This window comes from Heliangelus exortis, chromosome 4, assembly GCF_036169615.1.
Source record: "Heliangelus exortis chromosome 4, bHelExo1.hap1, whole genome shotgun sequence".
Lineage (NCBI taxonomy): Eukaryota > Metazoa > Chordata > Aves > Apodiformes > Trochilidae > Heliangelus > Heliangelus exortis.
In genome coordinates, this window is record NC_092425.1 from 17,428,819 (window position 1) to 17,441,180 (window position 12,362).

At 37.6% G+C, this 12,362-nt stretch overlaps 1 protein-coding gene across 3 annotated transcripts in view; it reads left to right on the forward strand.

Annotated features, from left to right (window-relative positions):
* GALNT7 (polypeptide N-acetylgalactosaminyltransferase 7) overlaps window positions 1–12,362 on the forward strand; it is a 71,475-nt gene that overhangs the window by 44,850 nt on the left and 14,263 nt on the right. For 2 of the 3 annotated variants that reach the window (XM_071743181.1, XM_071743179.1), the window contains exons 3-6: window positions 2,624–2,790; window positions 8,589–8,719; window positions 8,966–9,045; window positions 11,239–11,421. In XM_071743181.1, the coding sequence (XP_071599282.1) occupies window positions 2,624–2,790; window positions 8,589–8,719; window positions 8,966–9,045; window positions 11,239–11,421 (561 nt within the window). Of the gene's footprint in view, window positions 1–2,623; window positions 2,791–8,588; window positions 8,720–8,965; window positions 9,046–10,885; window positions 11,069–11,238; window positions 11,422–12,362 lie in introns of all 3 variants that reach the window. The other variant, XM_071743180.1, reaches the window with a different exon arrangement.

Below are 12,362 nucleotides of genomic sequence, written 5' to 3' on the forward strand. Positions count from 1 at the left end.
ATTTTGAATGTATAACACCTCCATTTTAACATAACTATCACCAGAATTAATCCAGGTGAATACGTGTGTAAAACAACACAGTGCTCTTAATAGTCTTACTAAACACACAATGTAACATTTTTCATTTACACAGCTGATTTAATTCACCTAGGTAGCACATCCATATTATGTCTGCATATGGCTACCTAAGTTGCCAACAGCATAAATGCTTGTGCTACAAATGGAAGTACTGCAGTCTGTGATCAGCTGAAATCTTTTGAGAGAAATCTGTGGAAGGAAAGCGTCAGTAGCTTGGACCATACATTTTAGTCAATCACCTGAGCACTTGTATGTTGGTAGCTTATAAATATGATCATCTGCAGCTACCTCAGGCATAAAAGCAATTGAGCTGGAGGATTTTAGTAAACCACACCCATAGATAATGTGCTGTTCTAGAGGTTGCTTACAGCATGCTTGACAAAGAGAAGAAATGCCTTATTAGATCAGATTTAGTTATAGACTGCTTTGATTTTGTAATTTTCTTTTCCCATAGGACTAAACCTAATAGTGTGTTTCTAACTGGGGTTTTTCCTGATGGGTGAGAAATGCATGTTGCAGTTCTCTGACAATAAATGAAATACATCCTTCTTCACCAAAGAAATGCTTCTTAAAAATCTATAGATCCATTATGTGAGTTGTTTACACATTTAATTTAATTTAGTTTTAAATACTCTGGAGAGTTCTAATTATTAGGGTAATTTCTTTTCAAACAGGAATGTTTGCATGCATTTTTAGGCTTTTTATTTTTGATAGAGAAATAAAATACAATTTTGGAAGTTTGTGCATCCATAGGTTTAAAGTCTCTACTTGAAACTTTGAGACTTGCTGAAAGATGAAAAAAGGTAGTCTTACCCATTGAAATCAGAAGTAGTATGCCTCTAGTTTCATTAATAGGAGTTGTATAATTTCAAACATTGTATAAATGTTGGCAAAGGGGCTAGTGATCAGGTAACTTTGGGGTAAGGAAACACCTGGGCTGGTTGTTATTAGGGAGACTGTGAAAATTCTCATTAAGGGATGAAGCTGAGGAAATGGATGTTACATTTGCAAATGAATTTTATTGTTGATAAATACAATTAGTAAATATTGAAAAGTGTGGAGTTGAATTATTCATATCACATGTTTCTAAATCATCTATAATGCCTCAAGAAAAAAGACATTATAGATGGTTACATTCGTAATGAAATTGAAATGCAACATATTTTAAATGAGTGCTTTTAATGGCTCACCAAGCTTGAACCCACTGATACAAATGCTTAAACTGAAAAAATTTAATAAGAATGAATATAGGCAATAGCTGCATTTCTTGTGTCACTCTTTCTGATGTTGATTAGTTTTCCACATTCACTTGATGCAATTATGATCTGTCATGTTGGCTACTAGAAAGATGTATATTATAGCCAGATACATACTTGAACCTATTACCTGAATATCTATTCAGTGTATTAGTTGGGTTAGAAACTGTTTATTTTAATCAAAATTTGAGTTGATATTGTGATAGCATTTATTGTCAAATTTTATATAGGCATTAGATTTTTAATTTACCTATAAATTCTTGGTGTTTTTCTAAAACTTGACAGTTGTTCAGTTTTTTACTTTATTCCTTTGAGTTCTCTGCACTATTTTTTTGTTTGTTTTCTCTCCTCTCTTGCTCCCCCCACACCCCTCCTTTCTTTCAAGGAAGGAGCCTATTGAAATTGGGGCAGGTTGGAAACTTGTCCTTGGCTTTTTTTTTTTTTTTAATATTTACTTGTGTTTGTTCAAAAATACAAGTACAACAGCACAAATTTGGCCAAAGCTGTTACCTTCTTACATCTGGTGAAAAATACATGACTTTGCATTTCAGCTAGGGGAGCAGAGAATTGAATGGGGTTGATAAAGTGTTGCCTTTCTAAATACATTTGTTACACCTGGACATGAATAATAAGTAGTAAAGATCACTGTCAAGTCTGCCATGGGATTACAATTTTTCCCCCAAGCAACTATGCTTTTCTGACAAGTTTATAAATTGAGATAGCTTTATGCAGAGCTGCTGACATGAGCTTTTCACATGCCGCTGCTTACTTCTAGTTTTCTTAATATGTTTAAATTTATTTTACTATGAAAGGACAGCAATTAATGAGTTTTGCCTTGCCACAACAATGTTTGTAACTTTGTTAGCAATGCAGATTCTGCGTGTAGACTGTATAAAGAAATACTTTATGGACAATCTTTTTACTGCATAAATTTGATTTAAAGAAACTTAGATAAGAACAGCACTGTCTCAACTCTGTGGTATGCAGTTGGTAAGCCAAATGCACAGTCTATCCCGAATTATGAGATCTGATGTCTTGAGGTCCTCTTAGCAGCCAGTTTGGGCCTTTTCAGCAGCATGGTGGTGGTAGGGATGTCTCCAGGGGAGGTCCATGCAGTGCCATTCACCTACACAGAAAGAAGCACGCAGCTGTGGAGGCAGGGGTCTTCATTCCCAAGCTGCATCCTACTTCCAAGAGGAAAGGAAGGATGGCCATCAGTAAAGATTTCATTTGCACAAAGGCAGTATAAATCACAATGTGAAATCTAATGAAATAAAATCTCTTTACAGATGCAAATACTGGCATTATGATGAAAACCTGCTTACCTCCAGCGTTGTCATTGTCTTCCATAATGAAGGATGGTCCACACTCATGAGAACAGTCCACAGTGTCATTAAGAGAACACCAAGGAGATACTTGGCAGAAATTGTGTTGATTGACGATTTCAGCAACAAAGGTATATTTGGAATATTTACACAACCGTAGAAAAGAAAACCTTTATTATTTTTTTTCCCCTTCCAGTAGTTTTCTTTTGTTACCTGCCAAGGATTGAGTTGACTCTGCAGGAAAAGTAAGTTGCTTCTTCACAGTCCTCTCAGTTTTCAGTGAAGCGGAAGCTGTTTTCCAGTAAACTGCTTTCATAAGCATTTGCAATCCTTTGTATGTATCCAGATATTTGAAACTTGAGATTAGTGGCCAGCTCTCTACCACAGTTGTGCAGTAGTATACAGTAGGAAGCTGGGATAGCTAATGCCTTTCCTAGCTCTAGTACAAACAAGTAGTTTTAAGAGTATCGAATGACTTAAGCCTCTTAGGAAGAATTTCTTTCTTTATTCTTGGAATTTAATAAACATATATCTATGGCTATTGAATTATTCTGCTTAATTTTCATTACATTTTTAATATCCAACATCCTTTTTTAATTAAAGATCACGTTAAGGTGTTTGTTTCTTATTTAGGGGAGGGGCTTTTAAGAATTTAAATATTTCAATTTCTGCCTTTCTTTGAGTCTTTCATGTCAACATTTTCATAAGTCAACAGATTTTCCTCTTCCTTTGTAATTCACATTCTGGTCCTGGTTTATAGTCAGGGTGTATGTACTTCTGTGTTATTCTTATGGACTGACTTTCTGCTTTTAATGGAGATACCTTCAGCGTTAATACAAGTCAAGGCTGAGTACAGAGGAAAGCTGAAAGTACTATGTGAGGGATAAGATGATTGATATGGAAGATATCTGTGGTTTTAAACTTGAAACAAATTTCAATGTAGTGCACAAATACTGCACACTCAGCAAGATTTTCTTGCCTCATAGTTCTTAAACAGAAGTTTAGAGAGAAAAAAAGTACATGCATAAATAAAAACCTGGCTTTGAGTGTGTGGGATGATGGTATCCTGTCAGAGGATGATGACTTTTAGCATCACAGGCAAGTTTGAACTGGTCAGCAGCATAGGATATGTTCACATTACTCTCCTCTGAGATATAATAAAATTATATTAAATCTTGTATAAAATAGATAGATTTTGTAGTGGCTTGGAAAGCAGATTCTGTTCTGAAACTACCTGGTTTTATCCAAGTGGTCTGGGCTTCTCACAGTTCTGACCTCATGGTTTTCTGTGGGTATACCCACTATAAATTGTAAAACTGAGCTCATCGTATAGTTGTAGTTGCCTTTTTTTAGTATAAATCACTATTAAAAATAGTTATTGTATGTTAATTTTTACACCATACCTGTAGGTAGGTATCACTTTTTGTTTGTTTTTACAGGAGAGGAAAAGTTACCTGTACTGTAAACTTGACTACATCTGACTTAGTTTAATAAAGATACTGACTATTACATTATAGTCTCCTGTATAATTTTACAGCTTTTGAGAATCTGGCTTACGTGTACACATGCTTTAACCAAGAATATCTTCTCTCATAAGGGATATAATTTTAATAATTGAGTCAGGAGATGTGTTTTTTCCTGAGCTGGGATCACAGTTTTCCTTCATAGCTATTCAAGGACTGAGTTAGCAGTATAAAATCACTATGATGCTGATGGTCTCTAGAAAAACTACCATACTTTTTACTAATGAAGACACTTGGTACTTGGGTTTCCCATGAGTTGTGGCTGTTATACATATAGTTACGTCTATGTGATTTGTGGAATGAGTTTGTCTGGCATAACAACTTGTACCACAGTTTTCTAACATAAACCAATTGTTAAATAAACACACTATTTTTTTTTTAATACATGACTTTACTTCTGCTTCCTGCTTCTACATGAATGGTTGCAGGTACAACATTTTCCCAAATAACTTCCTTAAATCAGAAGACTGAGTAAAACAAGCTCAAGATGCAATTTTTCCATGCATGAGTGACTGAAAACAAGCACAGACTGGAATGAATGGCTCTGAACACCTTGCTACAACTCTACTGTTTCACTATAGTAATTCTTCAAACTGCTTTAGGCTACTACTTGGTAAATACAATTAACTTAATTTCAGTAATTCAAATCGCATTCTAGATGAAAAATGGCCGAGTAGGATCCTGTTCCACTTCTTTCTCCCCAGAGAGAAGCATAAACTAGTATGGGCTGCAAAGTGTGCCAAGCTGCCTGAAGAGATCTCCAGTGTTAGGAGAGCTGCAAAACACAAACACGTCTAATCACAGCAGAGCTGCTGGTGGCCTTTTGCTTTTTCAGCCAGAAAAAAAGCAGTGCTGACAACACAGATATGGGATTTTCTTCTTCTCCACCCTCTTTTAGACTGCACACTTCGTATCTGCCTTTCCACACAGCAAAGAGTGAGTGTCTTACACTCCTTGAGACCAGTGCTGGGAGACAAAGATGCTGGAATGGGGAGACGTTTGTTAACACACAATGTAACTGTCCATATTTCTTAGCTTCTGCCTTCTCCAGTGATATGAAATTAAAATGGAGCATAGCATTTGCAAACACTTCCAAAGGCTGGCTCATAAAGAGCCCTGTCTGTCCTTTTTTATGAGAAATCCTCTTTCATCAGAAGGGAGTTACAGCTAAACAGAAGCTTATGTATGTCATGCCCTACAGGGAGGAACAGTTGCAATGCTTGGAAAAGGTACTTTTCGTTACAGTTCTTTGTATAAAGTCTGTTGGGAGCAGTCTTTTTGCAGAAGGACACCCTCCCTTCCTTCTTTAATCTCTTCTGCAAACAGCAGGGTTTGACTGTGTGGAGAGATGGGCTGAGGTATGCTCAGGCGTGTTTCTTTTTGTCAGATGACAAAGGGAACAGTAACAAGATGACACCAAGCTAATGGGATGATGCTAGTTCTGGTATTTTCAATGGAGACCTCTGTATTACTGCATGTTAGAGTTCAAGAAACGTTGCTGCAGTTTCTACTGCAGTGTCAGTGTAGTCATCCTGCTGCATGGGGTTAGGGAGCAGTTGTCCCCCTTTTTTTTCTTGTTTTTCTTGATAGAAACAGCTTGTTTTGCTGTGAGTTCTAGCTGTGTGGAGGGTACAGCTGTTCTGGAAGGACAATGAGAATTTGTAACATCAGATTTTCAGAAGCTCCCTACAATTAGGGTTGTGCATATGGGTCTTCAAAAACTACTTTTTAAGTACCAGATTTTATTTCTTTCTGAAACAGAGGTCAGTATTTCATCTGGTGCAGTTGTTTTTTTTTTTAGCCTGTGCACCTGTAGAGGTAATGACTGCACAGTAAATACTGGTGTTCCCAGTATTATTTAAGGACTTTGTCAACCTTTTTTGTTTCCTTACTTTTTCCTGTATCACTATCCGTGTTTCCCACATATGCAGCATAAGGTAACCAAAGGGGAGGTAATGAGCACGGACAGGTAACGGTATTTAACAATAAACAGTATAAACTTGTTTAACAGCACTTGTAGTCAGGAAGCTGAAGCATCAATCAGTACTTGTGTTAGAGCTGAGAACCTCACATTAATAGTATTACAATACAGGGGACTTGAAAGTAGCTGCTTTTGGGAGGTCTTCTGATACCATTTTTCTGCATCTTAAACTGGCAGCCATGAGTTGAGAGAAAAAAAAACTGTTTTCCTCTTCCTCCCCTCGTTTGTAATCTGCAATGCCTAAGATCTTTTGGAGAAAGGATGTATTTTTAGAAAACATTGATGCATGCTTTAGTCATACACTTAGATGAGAGAAGAATACCAACAAGGGAAGACCAGATTGTTGGTTATAATATTTTGAAGAGTAAAATACACATTTTTAAACAAAACCCAGTATGCTGTAAGACTGTTGACAGATATCATAAATACACATTCTACATGAGCAAAATATAACACTGGCCAAAGAGCCTTTCTAACTGCAGAAGTATCAGCATTTTATTCACTACTGTCATACAGGCTTTGCAGTATGGGAAGGAGGGAAAATTCAGGTGTCCTGTGGGAAATCGGACTTGCTGCTAACCCTGGCAAAGTTTCAGATAATGGACTGCAAAGCCCTGAGACTTGTACTGTAGAAAAGCTTTACACAATCAATATGACAGGTTTTTACAGCTCCCTCTGAGCCTTACATAGCTGAGCATTTGATAGCTAAAACATTTGGCTTCTATAGCCAGGAGAACTGGAAATATCTTCAGGTTTTAAATCTTTAAAACATTCCTGACAGTCCTTCTGTAATATGTGCTTGGAATTTACAGAACAAATTATGGTGTGGTATAAAGATTCTTCCAGTACCACTTAAATATGACCTCATAACTCTTGTTGATTTTATCCTATAAAAACCTATATCACACAAGGATTAACAAAATAAGTTGTAAATGTGTGTGGGGAATGGAGAAGAGGATGTGTAAAACTATTAGTTGAGAAATTCTTTTATAAAGTTGAAAAGGAGGAATAATAATAGTATGTAAAGAGAATGGCTTCAGAAGATTGTTCTTTGGTAGAATTGCTGAATGTTAAAGTTTGGAAACTTCACTTCCAAAAAACACTATTTCCATTTCAATTATTTGTATGTAGCTTTTGTTTAAACTAGAATTTTTTTATTACTCTTGGCAAGAGTATAAAACATACTGAAACATAAGTTGCAGCAAGCTCCAGGCTTCATTCACTTTCATTCGTGGTGTGGAAAATATTGCTGCTTGAAGCAGCCTGATGGGTTGTTGCTGCTGAAAGGGACATCCTTCTCCTTCCATCTCTGCCATCCTTCTCCTTCCACCTCTGCCCATCCCCTCTCCTGTTAGATCAAGGCAGGCATGGCATCTAGCAGCATGGTGCTCAGCTGGTGCAAACCAGTGGATGGATGCCTCAGCCTAGGTGGCTTATATTGCTTCCTGCCTGAGAGAAAGTGAAGCTGTAGGCAATTTTTTTGAGACTTTCGGTGTAAAAATAGATTATAAATGAATGCCGGTAGTTAAATCTGTGTAGTCTCAAACAGCAAGTGCCTGAGTGCCAGCCCTTCTGCCTTTGTGAGTTTTCTCATCAGAATCATCTGTGCAAAAATACTGTGTGACACCAGGATACTTATTTCAAGCTGTGTGGTAAGAGTGCTGTTTCCAGATTAGTTTGGTGAAGACCAATGTGCAGATCCAACTCTGTAACTATATGAGCATAACTCCCATCTTGACTTTTTATGCGGTTACTCATCCCTTTACTGAGCAAGTCCATCTGGCTAACAGTTTCCTGTCTCATCAGTGTGATGAGCTACAACTTGTTCACTGAAATTCTGGCCCTCTAATTGTTAATTAATTTCATTAGAAGATTGGCATAAGAGCACCGCAGCACCAAGGGAAACACATCTAGACAAGGGAAACACATCTAGATGAGGGGCAGCAGTAATTTTAATATGGTGGGTTTCTTTCTCAGGTTTCCAGATTTAAAAGACTGAGAGCACATTTTGTGAGGCAGAAAGTGAGAGGAATACTTAACAGAAAAGGGGTGCCTTTGAATGTACACATTATATTCTCTGAGGAAAGAAGACTGTGTGCTGAAGTATATAAACTTCTCTGTCTGGTAGAAATGCAAAGCCACTGTGATATACATTGAAGTAACTGGGAATTGTCCAACCAGCTCATCTGTGGTGTGGCCAGCCACTTTAGCTACTTGTTCTTCAGATGTGCTAGAAGCAAACCTGTGCCATTAAGTCAAATAGCTTCACATCTTGGTCTTTGCAGGCTTAGCATTTGTGAGTGGGTAGTTCATTAGATAGTCTGTAGGTACTTTTAAGTAGAGTTGGACTTGGGTTGTATTAATAGTACAAAACTGTCAATGACTAAACCTCACCAAAATAATTTTTTTCTTTTTTCTTTGATAGCACACTTAAAAGAGAGGCTGGATGACTATATTAAGCAATGGAATGGCCTTGTAAAAGTATTTCGAAATGAGAGGAGAGAAGGTTTAATCCAAGCTAGAAGCATTGGAGCCCAGAAGGCTAAACTTGGACAGGTAGAAGCCAGTTCACACACAAGTCTGTAGTTGTTTTTCTTTTTCAGGGAGAGAGGTGGTGGTGATTCTATGTTCAAATAGATGTGTGGAAATGTGATGTTGTATTATTGATACTGTTTTTAAAACATTAAATGAGTAAAATTAAGCTTCCAATGTACATAAGCTTAATTAATTATTGTCATTGTTGTCAAACAGAAATATAAATCACTGTTTGCTTGATTCCTTTTTTTTTTTTTTCTTTTGAAGGTTTTGGTTTATCTGGATGCCCATTGTGAGGTGGGAATTAATTGGTATGCGCCACTTATAGCTCCTATATCTAAGGACAGGTAATGTTCTCCTGTTATTTCCAGTGTTTGGCCTGTTAAGAGGAAAAAGTCACAGTAGTAATCTTTGCTTTTCTAACTAATGTCAATATGTTCTATATCTATATCCATATATATTGATATCAAACCATATCAGTATTTGCTGTATGATGATTTTATTATTACACAGCATAAAGCTATGCAAAAAGGAAGAAAAAGGGGCAAATAAATCTCAAGATAGTTTATTTTGTTAGACATACTGAGTATTTTGCATAATGTAGATTAAATATAAGGCAACTCTTGTTCTTTGCAGTGGTCTGACAGACTGTTTATAAAAATCTTCTGTTCTGGCTGAATAAGGAGCCTGATTAGGTAAAATTGCTTAACAAAAATGTGATAGTTGGTAGAGGAAAAGAAGCAGTAAATGTTTTGATTTCATAGGGATTTAAAGCCCCTCTGATGCCAAGAGTTTTATAATTTTCTCTTCTTTGGTCTAGCTATATGTTCTTTTTTCCTCTGAAGCTCATTGGAGTGTTGTCTCTATGGAGCCAAGGCCAGGGTTTGAGCCTGCCTTTGCCACAAGCCCAGGCACTTGCTCGGAGCTGGTGGTGGAAATGCCTGCACAGCGTGCGTGGGATCTGCAGGGGGTGACAGAGGAGAGAGGTCGCCAGGGGCTTACTTTCTTCCAGCTGTTGAAATGCTGTTGGCACACGTAGCTTGTGTGGTCAGGCAGTATTTGTGTTTAGGAAGCCGTGTGTTTATTTGAACTCTTTAATCTCATAAAATAACTAAAAGCTATTTGTCAACCTGTCATGCTACCAGAACTTCTCCTGATGATGTGGGTTTTGTGTGTTTTAAAGGCTGTAATGGTATCAAGACTAAATTTGGGCCAGGATTTTAAAGAGAAGATGGAAGTGCTTTTGTGCTTCCACTGAATGTGTGTTAGTCTCCTAAATGAGAAGGGCCGGTAAGAACCGGCAGCTTTTAGACGCATCCTCCAGCATCACCTGCAGGGGGAGGACCAGTGGAGCTGAGGTGTGTGGTGCCAGAGGGCAAGCCTCAGCAGCCTTCTTCCAAGCCCTGGTATCCTGAGTTCAGTATTGTGCTGCTTCTGCCTCTAAAAGGAGCATTAGCATTTCTTGCCTCTCCCCTCTTTCCCCCCCGCCCCCCCATTTTTTCTATTGCATAGGATTTCATTTAAAAATATGATAATGCTCCAAGTTTGGTCACCAGGAAACTCATTTGGAAAACTTGGGAAGAGTAACACGATAATGTCTTTTCCTTGGTGAATATTGTATGTGATCAGTCACAGTGAGGAACATACTGCAACTCAAACAGGAAAAATTCTTCTCAAGGTTGCTGTTAGAAGAGCACCAGTAATGTTTTTTCTTATCCTGAGACGTTTGATTTGCAGAGCAATTGAATAGGACAGAATAGTGAAAGTCCATGTTTGCACTAATAAAAGCTAAGACCTTATCATAGTAGTTGACAGCTAAGATTTGGTATGAATAGAAATTATGGGACATAATAATACTGTGGGAATCCTAGCCCTCTAAAGGCTCCTCTATTGCTCCTGCAGTGCTGTGTTAGAAGATCGATGTCAAAAAGCAGACGTAAAGGAAAAAGTACTGATAAATGATGTATTAGCATTTCAGACCTAACTATTCTGCCTTCAGAACCTCTTAAAATAATGTAAAGGACTATTTATTTTTATTTCTGAGGCTTCATTTTTAATAATATGTTTACAAGTGACTTTTCACATAAACTGCTCTGTAAGCTTCATATTGGTGTAAATTTCAGATGAGACAGATTACTTTTCTGAAATTGTATTTTGCTCTTTCTTTCCCTTCTATAAATATTTCAGAACTACATGTACTGTACCTCTAATAGATTACATAGATGGGAATGATTATTCCATTGAGCCACAGCAAGGTGGGGATGAAGATGGTTTTGCCAGAGGGGCCTGGGACTGGAGTTTGCTATGGAAACGAATTCCGTTAAACCACAAGGAAAAGTCCAAACGCAAACATAAAACTGAGCCTTATCGGTAAAGAAAGCTGTTTACATACTGTGAATCGTAACAATTGTCTAAATCCTTTCGTTTTTCCCTCTCCCCCCCTCCTCCCTCTTTTCCCACAATCTACGGTCGGTGCACACGTGCCACACGGGTCCTTGCACATAACCACATCTTCCCTGCCACCATCCGCCACCCGGCAGAACCACATGCACTGTGCCGCTTATAGATGTCATAGATGGCAACACTTATAGGATTGTGCCCCAAGGGGGTGGTGATGAAGATGGGTTTGCTAGAGGAGCGTGGGATTGGAGTATGCTATGGAAGAGGGTTCCCTTGACCAAGCAAGAGAAGGAAAGCAGAAAGACAAAAACCGAACCTTATCGGTAATCACTAAATCACTTACCCGTTCCTTTTTTTCTGGAGTCAATATTGATCCACTAAAACTTGCATGTACTTCTAGCCTGAAAATCTTCATGTTTCTAACCATACCAGCTGCTTTGTTTACTCTGATCTCTTTGCCACAACTGACCACTTGCTCAAAATACTTCTGCTAGCTTGTGTTTCTTCTCCATTCCTGCTCTTGTGTGGTTAATAGGATGCACATTTGAATAACTGAGTTTTGTTTGGAAAAGTAAGACATAGTATGACTTTGTTTCTGGGGAAAATTTTATTTAGCTATGATATATTTTAAAAGTAGTGGTGGAAACAACAGTCCTTATTTAACCATTTGATTTAAAGTAACAAGCATGCTTGGAGTATTTATAGTAGCCAGTAATGCATAAAATCTGTAGCCTGCTCTCATGGCTTGATGCATGCATACAGCTTGTGGATTACACATGTGTGTAAAAAAAAAAAAAAAAAAAAAAAATCCCTTTTGTTATATTCCTCCCACTTGCTTCAAAGTAGATTACATCTGACAAAGAAGCATACTGTTTAAGAGGAGTCTTGGCTAGGTATCTTCTAAGGTCTTAGAGTGTTTGGGGATTTCAATTTAATATATGTAACATGAAAAAACAAACAAACACACCAACAACGACAACAAAAAAAACCAAACACAAACCACCACCTTATTTTCTGTGAAATTTTCAGTAACTTTTGTGAAAGTCCCACTTTTTTCCTATGGTTTGCAGGGGTCTATGTTTTCTTCCCAGCAAACAGAAACTGGCTAGAAACCATAGCTTGGAAACTAGAGTTTCTGTATAGCTTTTCAAGTCTAGGAGACTGTGGTTCTGCTATTTTTTACTACTTTCCCCTTCACACTTAACTGTGTTACTACATTTGAAAGCAATCCTCACATCTTCAGAATCTAATGATTTCTATTGCT